This window comes from Myotis brandtii, unplaced genomic scaffold (assembly GCF_000412655.1).
Source record: "Myotis brandtii unplaced genomic scaffold, ASM41265v1 scaffold469, whole genome shotgun sequence".
Taxonomy (NCBI): Eukaryota; Metazoa; Chordata; class Mammalia; order Chiroptera; family Vespertilionidae; genus Myotis; species Myotis brandtii.
The window spans coordinates 983,341-1,002,274 of NW_005367911.1; the positions used below are offsets into that span (position 1 = coordinate 983,341).

The window sequence follows — 18,934 nt, forward strand, 5'->3', positions numbered from 1 at the left end:
GAAAGTGAGTTTGTGTTCCTTGAGTTTCAGGACTTATTTGTCTTGACTCTGTGTTCAGACTTTGGGGGTGGGTGTCCTTAAGGGAGCCTAGTCACTAAGGAAAGGAGTGTTCCCCCAGGTCAAGGAGTTTTTCTTTCCTCTACAGACATGCAAGATCTGAATGGAAACAACCAGTCAGTGACCAGGCAGAAGATGCAGCAGCTAGAACAGATGCTAACTGCTCTGGACCAGATGCGGCGAGTAAGAGCGTGGGACAACTCCCTCTGCGTGTCTCACACCCTTTGGGATCTCGGGATCTCGTGGCAGAACCTGTCTGATTTCTAAGTTCCTTCTCTGGAATTGACCGCAGCATGTAGTTAGAGATGGTCTGAGGAAATGTTTTCTGACTTTTGTTTTGGTTACCAACCAGAGTATCGTGAGTGAGCTGGCGGGGCTTTTGTCAGCTATGGAGTATGTGCAGAAAACTCTCACGGATGAGGAGCTGGCTGACTGGAAGAGGCGGCAACAGATTGCTTGCATTGGAGGCCCTCCCAACATCTGCTTAGATCGTCTAGAAAACTGGTAAAAGATGAAAGAGAAGTTTTTCCTTTCCTTCTAGAAAGCTGTGCTAAATTATGATCATAACTGCAGGCCCAAAGAATTGGTACTGTATCTCAAAGGTGGGGATTTTTCATCTAGAAAACTAATAAAAGATGAAAGAGAAGTTTTTCCTTTCCTTCTGGAAAGCTGTGCTAAATTATGGTCATAGCTGCAGGCCCAAAGTGTTGGTATTACATCTCAAAGGTGGGGACTTTTACGTAGTCAAATTTAGCTCTAAGAGTTAAAGCTTTCACTTTATTTGGACAATTTTAAAAATAAAAATGTATTTATAGTACTATATTTTAAATCTGTTCTATTTTATAATTTAAATAAAGTTTTAGGTTTCATTGTATTTAACATTTTAAACAAGTTTTTGTTTTTTTAATTATTTTTGAGAGAGGAAGAGGGGGAGAGAGAGAAAGAGAGAGGGAAAGAAACATTGATCCATTGCCTCCCCCACACACCATGACTAGGGATCAAATCCACAATGTGGCTATGTACCCTGACTGGGAATTGAACCCTCCACCTTTGATGTATGGGATGACGCTCCAACCAACTGAGCCATACCGGCCAAGGCCAAGACTAAATTTTAAGTTTTAGTCAGTTAAATAACCTAAAATTGTACAAGCTCTTTTATAAGGGGAAAAAGTTCAAATCCAGAAAATTAATAAAGGGAAGAAAAGTCTTTTAAAACTGAATTATTCAGAGCTACCTTCAGCTAAGATTTTGGTGACTACCAGTCTAGACAGCTGTTATTGTTGTATATATACACAAAAAGATAGAAATCCAAGCATTTTCACATTAGTGGGTTGTTCTTTATGCTTCTCTATAATCTGCTCTTTTACACAGTCATCTAGCACATCTTTGTGAGCACCCTTGAAATGCGAGGCCCAATAATGAATGGGTTGCACCAGCTTCAATAAACTAGGAGAAACGTGACATGATGGGGAGCCCAGATACACAGAGCATGAAATTGAAAATTCAGGGCAACTCTACATGAGAATACCTGTTTGTTCATATCCTCACTAACCCCGAGTTTTGTTAATTTACTGAAAGCAGTTTTAAATGCTTTCTGATCAGGGAACCAAAAAGCTTAAGTTCCGGGGATGGGAGAACATAAGTGCCAGAAGGGAGTCAGGGAGCTCAAAAGTCCTACCTCTGCCCCCTCTCCCCTGCATCTTTCACCTTCTCTCTTTGAGGTCTTTTAGTCTTTATTAAACTAGTGGTAGACCATCAAGGAGAGACAATAATATTTTTTATTCTTGGGGACAGACTTAATCAAACTTTGTCTCCCTGTCCACTTTTTCTATGTGCATGTTATCAATATTTTGAAACATAAAGTCATATCCTTTGATCCATTGAAAGGCGATGTTGAGAGGGCTCATGGGGATCCTGCAGTTCAACCCCTTCCCTCATGCAGGGAGACATTAAGCCCCACAATGGGGAGTTGGCCAAGGTTACACAGATAGTGAAAGGCGGAGCTAACTTAAATCCATCTTCTTGGGAGGTCTTACCTCTTATGTTTCCCCAGTCTTCATATTTTGGTATAAGGATAAGTTAGGATAAAAAAATGAGTGCCAAATTTCATATTTCACATTCTCCATATGTGGGTTCTATTGCTTGTCACTATCCAGTGATAACTCTGTTAAACACCTCCTAGTAGCATAAGTTTTGACACTTCTTCCTCTGTGGCTAGCTCTCTCTTTGAAATGCAAAACTTTAGGAAGGGACTATTTTAAAGAGGCAAAATAAATTTCCCCTTTCCTTATTTAATGAAAAATAAATTCCCCCTTTTCACATTTAATGCCGCTGAATTGTACAAATACAAATGGTAAATTTCTTGTTATGTATATTTTACCACAATAAAATAAGTCGCCCTTTCTAATTGTAGGGGACTGCATAGTAGTGTTTATCTCTAGAGTATACCCTTCCCCCTCTCATTTACCCATGTACCCTCCCTTAGGTCACTGGTAACTTTCTTATTTTATTGGCAGGATAACCTCATTAGCAGAATCTCAACTTCAGACGCGCCAACAAATTAAGAAACTGGAGGAGTTGCAGCAAAAAGTTTCCTACAAAGGGGACCCCATTGTACAGCACCGGCCAATGCTGGAGGAGAGAATTGTGGAACTCTTTAGAAACTTAATGAAAAGGTAACTTAGAATCCTTGTCCCTTTCCCTCAGCACCCCCCTTCCCAATTACATCCTTAAACAAGAGATTGGCTCACTTCACAGGCACAGGATGAAGGCTGGCCCACTGTGTAGTGTGTGAACTGCTGTCCTTGTCTTGCTCTTTCAGTGCCTTTGTGGTTGAGCGGCAGCCCTGCATGCCCATGCATCCCGACCGGCCATTAGTCATCAAGACCGGTGTCCAGTTTACTACTAAAGTCAGGTGGGCCACAACACTTCCATCCTGGGTAGCTGTTTTATTGAGAGACATTCTTAGACGAGAGCAGAGTCGGTATTCAGGGTTGTTCTTCACAGGCAGCACAGACAGTACTGTGGGGGGTGTGAAATTTGTTGGCGTAACATTGACTTGCTCTTTGTTCCTTCTGTCAAAAGCTAAGGAATGGTCATCTTTTTTAGGTTACTGGGGCATATTTTTATGATTCTAGTCCTACAGTCTGAGACAACAGGGGCAAAGTAATACCAGTTCTTTCTGTTCTTTGAGCCTTCTTTTCCCTGAGGATTTTAAGGGAAAGAGTAAGGCTTAGTGGTATAGAAGCTAAGGGGGACCACAGGGCAGGTGGGTGGTGGGCCTGCAGGGAAGTGTTACTTTCACACTCAAGTCAGACAGGTATGTTGGGGTTTGCCCTTCCGCAGTGAAATTTCCACCCTTAGATATTTGGTTTTGTGTTGCGTTTCAGGTTTAACAGAAAGAAAACCAACTGCAGAGTGTGTATTCCTGTAATATTTTTCATGAAATGGCTTTTATTATCCTTTGGTGAATCTCTCACAATTTTGTCCAAGTTCTTAATTCTTAGGCTTTTTTTTTTTTTCAGTAACTTTGGCCTAAAGGGGTGATGCTTAATTTAAGATCAAAGATGGTTCTGGCAGGAAGAGGAATTTGGGATTGTCATTTATTCACTTCTTAAAACTTTTTTAAAGAACTGGATTATTGTTGTTTTTTGCTCAGACACTTTTTCTTCTTTTTTTGAAATAGATTGCTGGTCAAATTCCCCGAGTTAAATTATCAGCTTAAAATTAAAGTGTGCATTGACAAGTAAGTACTCCTTATCTTGGCTCTTTTTTATCTTTTTCAAATGACAGAGAAATGAGCACTTTGACAGATATGTGAACTTAAGAGACTTTATCTCCATTCAGAGATCTTTGTTTTTTTGTACAAATGTTTTCATAAAACTTGCAGAGCATTGTCATTTACATGCCTGCACAAAACCACAGAGCTAGTGGTACAGATTTGAGTTGTGATTGCTATTGTGACCTTGAGTCCCTCTTTTTCTTTAAATTTTTACTTGTAAATGCAATTTATTCATATTATACAAAACTGAGAATATATAGGGGAAATGGATTTTCAAAAATTGTTCTATACTTCATTACGATGGAATAATTTTCAAAATTTGACAGAACCTTTCGAAAATTAAAATGCACATACCCTTTTAAGAGCTTAGAAAAGAGAAAAAATGTATTCTTAATTTTAGGTATAATAATTATTTATCTGGAAATTTTATCCAGAATGAACTAGAAAGTAATTACTAATGAAATAAGGGGCTTGAGGAAGGTGGTAGGTTTAGTAAATAAATAAGCAAGCAAAAATTAATAACCTTAACCATATAGTAGCATTAACCAGTTAGAAATTATAATAGAAAAAATAATCTCATAATAAGCAAAAAAAAGTAAAATATATTGTGATCAGCTTAAACAAAATGTTTAAGATCTATTTGAAGAAAACTGACATTTTAGTGAGGAAGGGATATTGTAAAAAGTGGTGTGACAAATCATATTTCTGGATTGTAGACTTCTAATCTTATAAAGATGTTGATTCTTTTTTTAAAATATATTTTTACCGATTTCAGAGAGGGAGGGAGAGAGATAGAAACATCATTGATTAGAGAGAATCATGGATTGGCTGCCCCCCCGCATACCCTCCAGTGGGGATGGAGCCTGTGGCCCAGGCATGTGTGTAATATGCTAATTAGACCAATAGCCTAATGTCCGAAGCCAGGGCTGCAAGGGCTGAGGCAAGCTGTTGCGGCTGCGAGGGCCGAGCCCCTTGCACAAATTTTGTGCATCGGGCCTCTAGTAAAATAATAAAAAGGAAAAGACCAGGAAATGTGACTATATAAAAAGATTATATATTAAAAAACATAGAGTTAAAGGACAGTGGGCACACTGGGAATAGTATACCAAATGTGATGCTCTGAGTTTCAGGTAACAGTAAACTTTTACAGAAAATCCAGTGTGACTTAAATAATAAGGAAGTTTGCAACCCAGTATAACTGGAAATGCAGAGTTAGGGCAAGTTCCTGATGGTGAGGTCAGTGACTCATTGAAGGCATCAAGGACCCAGAATTGTTTGTCCCTTCTCTGTCATCATAAGCATCACCTGCATTGCAAACTTCCCTTCTGGGTTGCAACATGGTTGCTTGTAGCAAAGGCCATGTGCTTCCTTTCTCATGTTCACAGCTATGGAGTGTAAATCCAGCCTGGGTTGTAATTCCTTCCCAGTCTGATTGAAACCATCTAGGTCATGTCCTCACCCCCCTGGACCACTGCACTGTGGGCATGTTATGTTCTGATGGACTTAATGATCAGGATCCGAGGGAGGTGGGGATGGAAGGGTACTGAGAAGCAAAGTTCTGTTAGGAAGGGAGCAGATGATGTTGGGCAGGCAACCAGCTGTGTCTACTACTTAAGCATGTACAGGTTTGGTATATTTCACATAACAAATGTAATTGAATGATAGACATTCCCAGCAACACAGCAGTTTTTCTACCAGAGTAAATTACAGGTGTTTAAAGTAGATTTTTTGAAGAAACACGGGACCTGTTTTATTAACACTGGTTTGTGTTCTTAACAGAGACTCCGGGGATGTAGCAGCTCTCCGAGGGTGAGTTCAGCCTAGGGGCTTCCTTTTGTTCTGTTCAGTCTAACTTTGTCCTCTGGCCACTCAGTGACTTATGTGGTTGGTTTTTCTCCTGTGATTCAGATCCAGGAAATTTAACATTCTGGGCACAAACACAAAAGTCATGAACATGGAAGAATCCAACAACGGCAGCCTCTCTGCAGAATTCAAACACTTGGTATGCGGGAGAAACCTGGTCCTTCTCCATGGGGCTGTGGCAGAGGGAGAGGGGAGGGGGCGGCCTCACGTGACAGAGATGCTCTTTGCTTTTCTTACAGACCCTGAGAGAGCAAAGATGTGGGAATGGGGGCCGAGCCAATTGTGACGTAAGTTTTTTGGGGGATAAAAGCCAGCTGGGAGGGTTTTCTTTGAGGGGGAAAGGAAAAGGGCTGCTTCAGTTGTAGTCATTCAGAAGAGTTGCTGTGGGCTAAAATGACCTGATCCCGGAAGTCTCATCTGCCAGGAGTTTTCTGGATGGAGCATTTCCTTGATTGTCCCAAGAGTTAACATCCCATTAAGTAGGAGTGGAAAGTCCCTTGCTGTGTTACCCACACCCATTTAGTAGCAAGGAAGCCTGCCACCTGGCCTGGGGCTTTCCAAACTCCTCTTCCAGCCTCTGCCAGCTGACTTGTTTTTCTGACTGAGGAGGGATAGAAGGTTGTAACAAATCTGAGTTAGTTAGTTTTAAAAAGAAAAAGAACAAAACCTACCTGTTCTTTATCCCCCTTATTTCTTCTCTGCCTCCCATTGATTCAGATTATTGGATTCTTAGTGTCAAAAATAAGCTTTAGAAAAAATAGATAAATGTGACCAAAAAGTAGTTTGTAATCTTTAAAAAAAATTATGACACCCTGTTCTTTTTCTGATATTTGTCCCGAGCCATTTTTCTCTTTTCTCTAAAATGTAGCCTTAAAACACACACACACACACACACACACACACACACACTCACTCACACTACAACAAAAATGAATTGAATTTATAATATTTGACAGAAAGGAGTGAAGTAGTTTATGTGCAATGTTATGGAAAAATGTATGTGGCACGTTTGTTTAGATAAAAGCAAGATACAAAATATTCCAAGTAGAATATTAGTATATTCATTTTAAAAACACATGACACTGTGTTATGCGTGTTCATGTATGCATTAAAAAATTCTAGAGGAATATACATTAAGCAGTACTTATTTATTTGTGCTGCTATTAGTATCTGAGGCTACTCTATACTATTTCTGTAATATTTGCATTTTAAACTGAATACATACTACTTTTGTAACCAGAAAAAGAATATTTTAAAAATGAATTGAAATTCTGTTTCTTAGAAGTCATTAGTAACTCTTGTTCAAAATAAGGTTGCTGGTGGGAGTATAAATTGTTAGAGTGGCTTTGGAAAACAATTTGGCATTATAAAAGGAGCATACTTTATAAACCAGCAGTGCCATTCCTGGGACTTAACAATAGAGAACCTTTGCACACGTGTACCAGGAGGCATGTACAAATGTCCCAGCAGCCTGGTGATAAGTCCTGAATACAACTCACATTAATACCCATCACCACCAGAACGGGTAAATGATTTGTGTTGTAAATCATTGATGGAATATTATACAACAGTGAAAATAAATAAATCACTATGCACACAACCACAGGGATGTCAGAAGTGAGTCACCAAAGAATACAAAGGGTATGATTCCATATGTATAAGGTTCACAAACATCTAAAACGAAACAATATATACACTGTTTAGAGATATAATTATGGTCAAACCATAAGAAAAGCTAGGAAATAATAAACCCAAAAGACAAAATAGCAGTTACAGAGGGACAGGGATGGGTTTGGGAAAAGATGCCCAGAGAATCTCAGTGGTAATGGTCTTTTCTTTAAACTGGGTGTTTCTTTAAACAGGCGTTCATTGTTTTGATATTTTTTATGCCTTACCCATTTTATAAATGACCTGTTTGGATCTTTGTAATATTATAAAACTCAATAAAAGATCAGGTTGAGGGTCCTAGCATTGGAGAGTCTTAGTGTTGAAGAGAGCATGTGCATAGAGTTGTGTCTCTGACAGTTTGTGAGTGGCCACCTGGTGGGTTACTCGTCTTAGTGCAGCGTGGCTGTGGCATGTTCCTCTCCTTCACTGTGGCTTAGTACCGAATGTCCTTCTTGATGTTGTAGGCCTCCCTGATTGTGACCGAGGAGCTGCACCTGATCACCTTTGAGACTGAGGTGTATCACCAAGGCCTCAAGATTGACCTAGAGGTGAGTTCGCCACAGAATGGGGATAGTGCTACATGCAGGGGTGGTTCCGGACAAGGACTCCTAGATGGTATTTTTCCTACAGAAGGTGGAGTGATGATGGCTCTTTGTAAGGCACTGCATTCAGTTTTGCTTATTTTTTTTAAAAAAAATTCTTTAATATTCCATCTGAGAGTATAGTCTTGCTTGAATGCTTAGAAGGTACCTATATACTCAGCTTTATGCAAACTTGATATCAAATCTGTATGTAGAAATTGATGATAGTTAATTTCTCAAGTTTGGGCAAGAAGTCTTTAAAAAGTCAACTATTTTAGTATACAGTAAATCATGGCCTCTTCATTCTCTTTTCCTAACTTTCTTGATCTTTAAATTAAAGATATACCCGCAAAGGCAGGAGTCCTAGTCTTTGATTTCTGGGACCTCTCTGTTTAATGGGCAGATACAGCTTCTATTCTTGAAGAATCTGTGGACTGTGAGTCCAGCTTTGAGCAAGTCAGGTTTTACAAGTTCTTAGTTATGTTCCGCCAACAAGCTGAGTCCTGTGGCCTGTGTTCGGCATTCTTCCTACTCTGGTGCAGTTTATGGGTGTGGTTTATGGCATGGCCTTCTATTCCGAACCCCGGGAGATACTGGTGAAGAAATTTTTGAAGCCATGAGGGCCTCCTACCTCCCTTCCCTCCACCCGCAACCAACTCATCTCCCACTTTCTCCACAGACACACTCCCTGCCAGTGGTGGTGATTTCCAACATCTGTCAGATGCCAAATGCTTGGGCATCCATCCTGTGGTATAACATGCTGACCAACAACCCCAAGGTTAGTGCCTTCTGACTCCTCACTGCCCAGAGGTGGTGGTGGCACCTCGTGCAGGTCCTCAAGCACTGTCCTCATCTAAGTGAGCAAATGTGTTATTTTCAATAGAACGTGAACTTTTTCACAAAGCCCCCAATTGGAACCTGGGATCAGGTGGCCGAGGTGCTGAGCTGGCAGTTCTCTTCCACCACGAAGCGAGGGTTGAGCATCGAACAGTTGACTACGCTGGCAGAGAAACTCCTAGGTCAGCATTTTACCTCTTCTCCCTCCTGCGCTCCTCAGAAGAGGAACCTGGCCTTCATTTAGGAAAGTTTACTGAGCAAGGCTCTGTGCCAGGGCCAGAAACCTGTGCTCCTGCTGGTGGGGAAGTTAGGTGCAGAGGAAGTTTGCCTCCTGGTGATCTTTCTTATGAGGCAGGAGGCAGATTTCTTTTCTCGTGGTGGCATCTCCCTCACCGCTCAGTGCATGTTAGAAGGTGGAACTATAGGCTTGATATCCCTGTCTATTTCTTCAATAAACCGTAGGTAGAAAATTTTTAGTAGAAATTTTGTGTGCTACCTGGGCTATAAGTATATTTGTCTGTGCTGCCTCTAAATGTGGCCCTGTAACCCCAGGTGTCCGCTCATCCGTGTGTCCCTGGGCCACCACTAGCTAGGGAAGAGCAGGGGGGACTGGGTACATCACCTACCACCTCTGCTGGACTAAACAACTACTCAGGGAGGAGGGTGTCAAAAGTGGGTGCTTGCTTGCTTAAGCATATGCATATCTGCACATGGTGGCAACCTTCAAATATATGAAAATCAATGGTTTCATGGCCCATTGTAGGACAAGTGTATATGAATGTGTTCTGTTTTAAGAATTAGATCTTGTCCTGGCTGGGTGGCTCGGTTGGTTTGTTGGAGCATTGTCCCAATACACTGAGGTTGCGGGTTCGATCCCTGGTGAAGGCATATATAGGAGTCAACCAATGAATGCATGAATGGGTGGGACAATGAGTGCATGTTTCTCTCTCTTCCCTTTCTCTCTCTCTAAAATCAATAGATAAAAAAGAAATAAAGAAAGACGATCTTCATTTAAAGCTGGAAATTATATTACTTTATTCTTTTTTCCTTCAGGACCTGGTGTGAACTATTCAGGGTGTCAGATCACATGGGCTAAATTTTGCAAAGTAAGCAATCTTCTTAACTCCTTGCCATCATGTCTTGGGAATAGTTGTGGGAGATGATGCTCACCAGTGAGGTCGCTTGGGAGGGTGCTGGGCCTGAAGGCCCTAGACCAGGGGTGGGCAAACTTTTTGACTCGAGGGCCACAATGGGTTCTTAAACTGGACCGGAGGGCCGGAACAAAAGCATGGATGGAGTGTTTGTGTGAACTAATATAAATTCAAAGTAAACATCATTACATAAAAGGGTACAGTCTTTTTTTTTTTTAGTTTTATTCATTTCAAACGGGCCGGATCCGGCCCGCGGGCCGTAGTTTGCCCACGGCTGCCCTAGAATCTTAGTCCAGCGGCCAGTAGGACCTGCCTGAGGGTAGATAGGCCTGAGGATGTTGGTGGCATTGAATCCCTAGGAAGGAAAAGGCTGGGATGGTGGTAGACTTGGCCTTCCCATTATTCTTTTCTCCAGGAAAACATGGCTGGCAAGGGCTTCTCCTTCTGGGTCTGGCTGGACAATATCATTGACCTTGTGAAAAAGTACATTCTGGCCCTTTGGAATGAAGGGTAGGTTAACAGTCTTGTGTCTGGCAGAGTACACAGGTGTAACAAGTCACCTGCTGTCTCAGCAGGCCAGTGGCTGGGCCCCTTCAACCCTGACCTTGTTGTTTCTCTTTGGCTCCAGGTACATAATGGGCTTTATCAGCAAGGAAAGAGAGAGGGCCATCTTGAGCACCAAGCCCCCAGGTACCTTCCTGCTAAGATTCAGTGAAAGCAGCAAAGAAGGAGGTGTCACCTTCACTTGGGTGGAGAAGGACATCAGCGGTAAGCTTGGCTGCTCCCTCCCACTCCATTGCTGCCGCCATGGCTGCTGCTAGTTTCAAGCACTCACTGCCCCCTAGTGGGAAGAGATGGCCTTGCACCCCCGCCTGAGACTTGGAAAACACACTTGGTTGACTTCTTTTCTCTAAAATTCTTCCAGCTGAAGGATTAGTTTGCCATTTTTGTTTTGCTTGCTCCAGGGGTTAATAATTGCCTAGAAATTTGCAATTTAAGTTTTATCCTTTATCTCCTTTCTTCCCTACCCTGTTAATATATCTTATGCAAGTAGTTATTCAAATGTATTACCTGTGACCCAGCTGGATAGCCTCTCCAGACGTCTGTTGAATATATCCTCCGGGCTGGAGACTGGGCAGGATTCAGCGTCTCGAGTGCTAGGTTGGCCTAAGTCCTCCCCTCTCAAGGAAAAATAATCGAGGTAGTTTTCCCTGAGGTTACCTAGCCATAGGTTCCATTATCTTCCTTTCCCATATCCCATGACAGGTAAGACACAGATCCAGTCGGTGGAACCATATACTAAGCAGCAGCTGAACAACATGTCATTCGCGGAAATCATCATGGGCTATAAGATCATGGACGCTACCAATATCCTGGTGTCTCCACTGGTCTATCTCTACCCCGACATTCCTAAGGAGGAGGCGTTCGGAAAGTATTGTCGGCCAGAGAGCCAGGAGCATCCTGAGGCTGACCCAGGTAGTTGTTGATTTTCCGTGTCAGACATTTAATTCTGGGGAAAAGTGGGGACTTGTAGGACCCTTGGAGGACAGGCAGGGGGTGCCTAAGGAACCAGTGATCTTTATTCCTCTTTATGGGGAAGGACTTTGTAGTGAGTGCTATTGGGGTGGCTAATGGGTTAGCGAGAGGAGAGGACTCAGAGTCACTAGTGTCTGCCCCCAGGGAGCACCCCTACCCACCCCCACACATTCCCAAAATGCTGCAAAGAGAAAGCAAGGACAGAATTCTTTAGAAACAGGATGCCCAGCAAGCAGAGTGCTTCTCACATAGTAGATGCTAGAAGGTTTGTGACCCAGACTTCAGTCTAGCGTGTTTCCTTTTCCTCGTCACTGAACAATGTAAGCAGTGTCGAGTGGGATGAAGAAAGGCTTTCTGCAGGAAATGAGTGTTAGCAGCATCGGAACATGGGTTGAAAGCAGAGTCGGGGAGAGCGGTGATTGAAAGGCAAGATGGTAACTGGTGGGAGGGGTGTGGAGTTGATGTTTAGAATGTGTAGCTCTTGGAAAGAAGATGTTTTTTAACGTGTTCATATAAGTTACATGCAAATTATTTTATATGAAACCTTAATCTCTAGTGCTGTCATCAGCGTGGAGGGGCAGAGCCCTTGTAGTCTGTTCCCATCAGTGTTTGCTGCTTTCAGCTCTCGAGGTTCTCTGTCTAGATCAGTGATGGCGAACCTATGACACGCGTGTCAGAGGTGACACGCGAACTCATTTTTTGGGCTGATTTTTCTTTGTGAAATGGCATTTAACTATATAAAATAAATATCAAAAATATAAGTCTTTGTTTTACTATGGTTGCAAATATCAAAAAATTTCTATATGTGACACGGCACCAGAGTTAAGTTAGGGTTTTTCAAAATGCTGACACGCCGAGCTCAAAAGGTTCGCCATCACTGGTCTAGATCCTGATGAGGAAGTTATGATTTGCCATCATTCTTTTTATTTCACTTTTCTTAATCATGGAAACCAACAGTGGCTTAAAGTGATCCTTTGAGGTTAGCTGCCCTGACCCAGTTGATTTTGCAAAGATGGTTTTTGTACAAATAGCTCACACACAAACCCACCAGCTTCCCTCCCACTTTTTCATAGGAATTCCCTCTGAAGAATTTCTTGGGGCTGAAATTTGAGCTACTTGACAATTGACTTTCCTTTTCCCCTTGTTCTGGTTTTGAGTTTTGTTCATATTCTAGAAGAGTTTAACTCTCACTTCCTGTCTGCTACTTATCTCTCTTTCCACGTTGTGCTTCAGTTGGGAGATCTCTTTATCAGCCCCCGTCACACTGCTCTTTGTTCCTTCTGCAGAGGACAATTAGGCCCATGTGCTGGTATTTCGACTAATTATACTTTCAGGATCCAAGTTCCCACTCTGAGGCCGTGCCCTCCATTACCACCCTCCCCTCCTGTGTGCCAGGGAGGCAAGGTCCTGTCCTGCTTGGAGACATTGGTGTTGCCTCAGGGGCAAGATGCCAATCACAAAAAAGGAACTAATTACTTGAGTGTTTTGCTTGCATCCTGGTGAGGCAAGTGTAAGCAGTGTGCAGGGAGGGGCTTGGTGTGGTGTGAGCCTGGAGATGGGGTCCAGGGGGCAGGTAGGGGTGGACAGGGTGTGTGTGCAGCTCTTGTATTAAAATGGGCGTCTCCAGGGAGATGAGTCTGTGGCCATTTCCTTTCTACTCCAGTCACAAAGGGGTTATCTCCCAGGGACCCGGGCTTTCCGGGGACTCTTCCCTCCTCCTTACTTCTCCGTAAGCCCACACAGCATTTCCTTATGGCTTTGGGAGAGAGGCCCCGCTTAGAAATGACAAATCCCTTACCTTACAAATTGGATAAAGTACATTTACAACCTTGGATGGAGCCACAATTTGGCTTTTAGTCTTAGCTCTCGTGTGCTTCTGCTGTTCCATCTCAGGATGAAGCTATTTTGCTCAGCTACCCAGATCATTGGTGAGTTGAAATCCTTTTCTATCTGGGGTGTCAGCTCCCCTCAGATCTGGGCCAAATGGATTTCTAAGACACCAGAACCCTGCCTCAGTAGCTTCTTTGGATTCTGTACTGTATAAATCTATTTCTTGGCCAAAAAATAACTTAGGTGGCAGGGATCTAAGGACCCCTTGGCAATGCCTTCTGTCAGATTGTCATTATACTTTCTGATTCCTCAGTTTCTGTATAAGCCCCTAGCTTTATACATGTGCTTCTCGCAACCCGCCCCACCCTGCTCTCTGCCTCCTACGTGACCTATTCACCTGAACCTCCCAAATTTCATGCCAGTGTCTCCAAGCTTCCTTGACCTCTTGGTGTAAGTATTTAGTACCTAAAATGCATTTTTTCCAATTCTCACGTGTCTAACTATAGAAAAAGAATTAGAAATGGCAGGGATGGGCACCTTCCTCGTCCCCCTCCCATTTATTTTACACATGAATTAAGGGCCTTGCCCCAGGGTTTCTGTTATTGAATCCACCTGGGCCTCCTGTTTTCCAGTCCAGAGTCCGTTGTACTGCACCACAAACACCCTCCTTTTGTAGAGAGGCTGCTTTTCTTGTGACGTAGTTATCCAACTGGAAAGTTTCTCATACCCTCACCTAAGAATGTAACAGAGGCAGGTTAGTGCCAATAGGAATAGCAGGTGTGACCCTCAGCTTTGGAACCACAAGCATCAGAGGCTTCACGTTCTCTTAGAGACGGAGGGGCGGTGGTGACTGACCAGGATGCCCACACTGCACACACTCTGCTTCTGCATGTGGAGAAGTCATCCGAGTGACGCGACCGGCCAGCACACTACCCTCAGACCACATCCAGGCAGTTACACGTTAACACAGTCCAGGGAAAGCAGGAACACAGGCTGGGATTTATCTGGGCTCGGGTGGGACAGTCTCTGTAGTTAAGGAAAACTTCATGGAACTTCCAGGCTGCAAGGGCCTAGAACAGTGATGGCGAACCTATGACAGGCGTGTCAGGTGACACGCGAACTCTTTTTTTGGTTGATTTCTCTTTGTTAAATGGCATTTAAATATATAAAATAAATAACAAAAATATAAGTCTTTGTTTTACTATGGTTGCAAATATCAAAAAATTTCTATATGTTACCCGGCGCTAGAGTTAAGTTGGGGTTTTCAAAATGCTGACACACCGAGCTCAAAAGGTTCGCCATCACTGGCCTAGAACATCAGGTCGTGTACAGAGTGGGAGGGCAGCCCTGAAGGGAGATGGCGGTTCAAAACAGTCTCTGCTCAAGGATGGAGTGAGTTTCAGGTCAGCCCAGCTGGGGCAGCCGCTTCCTCCTGCCCTGCCCCGAGAGGGGCACACTCAGTAAGGCCCGTTTCCTCTTCCCAGGTGCTGCCCCCTACCTGAAGACCAAGTTCATCTGTGTGACACCGTAAGTGGCCTCCTCTCCCAATTTTGCCTCCATTTCTAATGTCCTCAGTTACCCCGGAAATGGGACATGGGTGAGAGTTACTCTGCGAGGGTTGGAGGCCTGGGCTGTGTTCAGTACTCACGTGATCTTGTGCATTTAAAAAGCTTGAGCTTTTATTTTTCTGTTGGAGACCAGAGTTTGATGGCTTGTGTGTGTGTGTTTTGTTCTTTTTTTTTATTTTTTATTTTATCCATTGTGTCTTGTCAACCCGGCCCTTTCCCCTCCCGCTGCTCCCCATTTCCTACAGAACGACCTGCAGCAATACCATTGACCTGCCGATGTCCCCCCGCACTTTAGATTCATTGATGCAGTTTGGAAATAATGGTGAAGGTGCTGAACCCTCAGCAGGAGGGCAGTTTGGTGAGTATTTGGAGGGCAGTTGGTCCCCCTTGTGTGATGGCCCGTGTGCGGAGCCAAGAGCTGGTCACGGGGATTGTAGCAGGGGCTCGAGAGCGGTGCTCTCCGGCGGAAATGCACCACGCCACGTGCGTAAGTGTACATCTTCCAGTAGCCACGTTAAAAACAGTGAAAGGAAACAGGTGAGGTTAATTTTAATATTTTTCTGTGAAGCCCAATAAATCCAATACACTATCATTTCAACATGTAAGAAAAAAAATGAGTGAGGTGTTTGCACTGAGTCTTTGAAATCTGCTGGGTGTTTTGCAGCCACAGCCCCTCTCGCTTTGGACTAGCCACTGTGACTCCAGGCTGCCGCATTCAACAGGGCAGCCCTGGGTCGTCTTTGAGCACATAGAGTTGGGAATGAGTTAAGGTAGGAAGGGGCTGTGCCCTTCCAGGGCAAGATCCTATAGGGAAGAGAGTGAATCTAGGTTATCCAACCCTGACTTGGCCACAAGGGGCAGGAGACTGGGTGGCAGAGGTGGCCTGAGCCTCTGTCCCCCAAAGGGCTAGGGGTGTGTGTCTCACCAGACAACTGACCAGCTCTCCCCGTCTGTCCCTCCAGAGTCCCTCACATTCGACATGGAGCTGACCTCAGAGTGTGCTACCTCCCCCATGTGAGGCGCCAAGGACTGAAGCTGCAGCGAGAGATGACGGAGGCACCTCTGTTCACCCCTTAGACAGCCAAGCCCCAGAGCATCTGAACTCCTCGCTCTGTGGTTCCAGATTTGTTTTAATCTCCTACTTCTGCTATCTGAGCAATCTGGGCACTGTTTTCAAATAGAGAAATGAATGAATGTGGGTGATATGCTTTTATCTAAATGCAAATAAGACAGCGTTCTCTGAGACTGTGATCAGGGGATGTGGAAGGGGTGGCAAGAGGGAGGAAAGGAAAGGAAACGTGTGTTTTTGTCCCCCTGCCCTCCTTTCTCAGCAGCTTGTTGTTGTTGTTCGACAAGTGCCTCCTGGTGCCAGCGGCATCCCTCTGCCCTTTTCTGTAAGCTAACGCCACAGGCTGCCTCCAGCCGCATACCCCTGGCACTGCACTTTTAACCTTGCTAACATCCAAATAAAAGATAGGACCTTCAGAGCCCCTAGGTTCCTTTTTAAATTTAAAGTAATAATAATAATTAAAAGGCAAAAACACTGTATCAGCATAGCCTTTTTCTGTATTTACGAAAACTCAGTTAATAGCCTCCTTGGTGCTTTAGGCATTCAGCTTTCTTCAGGCTGACACTTCATACAAACCCTGAAACGGGCCTCAGGCCCAGCCCTTAAAGGACCTCTGGAGCTGTGGCGTGGCCTTTGGTTTTGAAATAGGAAGGTTGAAGGAGAACCTAAACCTTCTAGTCTTTTTAAATAGAGTTTTTATTTTCCTTTTATTGTTGGTCTGTTAGTAGGTAAGGCTGGCAGAGGGGTACTTATAACCTTTCCTCCCTTCCCTCTTGGACATGCGCTCCTATTCAGAGCCCAGAAGTTCTGTGGGTGCCTTATAAAGAATGGGGTGACTCTCTTTCTTCCCCCCAGCCCCCACCTCTCTTATGGCATGGCCCCTTGCAGTGTCCAAAGGTCCCTTGTCCTGTTTGCTTTAGGAATCTGGTCTCAGGACCTCCTGGAGTAAGAGGGAGAGAGTGACAGGTTGAACATGACTCAGACAGTGGGGCCCCAATCGAGGGTCTGGTAGAGCTCAGGGAATGTGGCTCTCACCCCAGTTTCTTGGTGATTGCCCACAGCACCTGTAATTACTTCTTCACTTGGTTAACCCAGGGGCAAAGGCTTGCTGATAAACTCAGTCTGTCCCTGTGTGAGGGAGCGTGCTCCCAGCTCCCCCCCACACTGGTGACTCTCCCAGCTGAGGCCCCACAGCTGAGGCAGAACAGGTCGAACTTACTGTGCCCTTCGGGACACTCAGGAGCGGAAGAGGTGGTCTTTGCTATTGGGGCCCCTCTGGCCCAGAGGCATGGGTGTAGTGGGTGGTCCCAAACCGCCTGAGTCAGTTGATGGGCGTTTCTATGGAATGCTGTTGGTATACCCCAGTTAGCCAGTTTCTGAATTAAGGGGATGACGACTTTCTCTCCAAGACACACAGGGGTTGCCCTTGGCCATCCCTGTCTTCCCGCCTAGAACCGGTTGACAGGTTGCACAGAGCTCTCCCTTCTCCAGAAACTCTCTTGTTCATAATAAGCTTGACTCATAACATGAGAGATCTAGATCCGAGGGATCTGGAGCAAGGATCCGGCTTCTCTGGAGCAGATGTACAGTTCAGGGCTTTGAGTAGCATTTGTATCTGGGTTTAACTCTGGTTGTGAGAGAAGCTGAGACTTGGTCAGCCGCTCCCTTAAAGAACCAAGTTCTCCAGGACCTGCCCGCGCTCTCTCTTCTGTCTGCCCCTGCCCGACCCTAGCCCAGCCGAGGGGTCCCATTGATCGCTTAACCTACTTATACAGTGGTTTTAAGCTGTTGTCCTGGCCACTGCACCAAATTCCAATGTATACTTCATAGTGTAAAAATTTATATTATTGTGTGTGTGTTTTTGTATATTGCTGTATCTACTTTAACTTCTAAAAATAAAAATATATAGGACCTGCCTGATAGAGTGGCAGCTCTGTTTCTGGCTGGGGGAGGTTCTGCGGGGGCCTGACCCACAGGTCAGGCCTGCGTCTGGAGAGGAGGTGGTGGCCCTGCTCTCTGTCACCTTTGCCTCTCATTGCTGAGTTGACTCAGGCCCACTTTTGGGGCAACTGAGCAACCCTCCCCAACTTATGTTAGTCACCAGCTTCCAGGTAAGGGTCAGTGGAAGAGCCAGGGGTCATACTCCTTCACACAAAGGTGTCAGAGTGGAGGCCTTCCCCCCTCCTCCCTCCAGGGCCTTTGCAAGCGGGGCCTCCTGTCTGGGGTCTGATAAGCTACCTAAGGGGGTTGGGACGGAGATCTCCCACCCCACCCCCAAGGCCTCCCCTTCCACAGTTGCTCCATTATCACTTTCTCTTCAGTCACTCAGTGGGGTGAACTAACCGGCTGCTGCTCCAGCCTGCAGTCAGTGGTGATAATTCACAGACACGGGCGCCCCCTCGGCTCTCCCACCCCCTCCCCCTGTGCCGAGTCCCACGGAGCAGATCTGAGCAGGAGTGTGAGATATGAGCCGCCTTCCCCTGCAGAGATGGAAGCGAGATTAGTTTGCTCAGGCGGGGCTGGCGGCTGCTTCCCTTCCCACCCACCCCCAGCACCCTGCTCTGGGCCCCTGCACCTCCTGGGGCGGCTGCCAGCCCCTTCCCTCCTTTGAGCTCTGAAGAAGTCTTGTCAGCAGGCCTTTGCCCCCTCCTTCCCCCAGGGGCCCCAGTGACAGCCCCGGGACCTTGGGGAGACTGTCCCCTTCTGCCCTGACCAGCCTCCTCCTGGTCTCGGGCCATTTGAGACACAGTGGCAGTGGGATGGTGCCATCTGCTGGTCTCTGGGAAGAGGGCCGGTTGGGAGGCTCTCCAGTGACCCTGGCCCCAGAAGGGTTGAGAGTCACGGTGGCCCTGGCCCTCAGCTGCCAGCTTCAGGATTGCTCACAGCAGCAGCCACACTTCTTCCCGCTCCTCGCGTCCCTTCCCCCAGCAATCCCTGCCCCATCCTTTCCCAAGACCTCGAGGCTTAGCTTTTTAGTCTTGTGAGAAGCACTG

General features: G+C 45.1%; 1 protein-coding gene across 6 annotated transcripts in view; it reads left to right on the forward strand.

Moving 5' to 3' along the window:
- The window catches only part of STAT3 (signal transducer and activator of transcription 3 (acute-phase response factor)), a 51,949-nt gene extending 34,112 nt beyond the window's left edge, over nt 1–17,837 (forward strand). For 2 of the 6 annotated variants that reach the window (XM_014547237.1, XM_005875729.2), the window contains exons 7-24: nt 146–240; nt 410–561; nt 2,574–2,732; nt 2,879–2,971; nt 3,743–3,802; nt 5,618–5,647; nt 5,747–5,840; nt 5,941–5,988; nt 7,834–7,917; nt 8,630–8,728; nt 8,834–8,969; nt 9,841–9,893; nt 10,354–10,448; nt 10,567–10,706; nt 11,205–11,417; nt 14,789–14,831; nt 15,118–15,230; nt 15,835–17,837. In XM_014547237.1, the coding sequence (XP_014402723.1) occupies nt 146–240; nt 410–561; nt 2,574–2,732; nt 2,879–2,971; nt 3,743–3,802; nt 5,618–5,647; nt 5,747–5,840; nt 5,941–5,988; nt 7,834–7,917; nt 8,630–8,728; nt 8,834–8,969; nt 9,841–9,893; nt 10,354–10,448; nt 10,567–10,706; nt 11,205–11,417; nt 14,789–14,831; nt 15,118–15,230; nt 15,835–15,890 (1,763 nt within the window). In that variant the 3' untranslated portion in view covers nt 15,891–17,837. The remainder of the gene's footprint in view (nt 1–145; nt 241–409; nt 562–2,573; nt 2,733–2,878; nt 2,972–3,742; nt 3,803–5,617; nt 5,648–5,746; nt 5,841–5,940; nt 5,989–7,833; nt 7,918–8,629; nt 8,729–8,833; nt 8,970–9,840; nt 9,894–10,353; nt 10,449–10,566; nt 10,707–11,204; nt 11,418–14,788; nt 14,832–15,117; nt 15,231–15,834) is intronic. The other 4 variants (XM_014547238.1, XM_005875731.2, XM_005875732.2 and 1 more) reach the window with 3 other exon arrangements.
- The last annotated feature ends 1,097 nt before the right edge of the window (nt 17,838–18,934 follow it).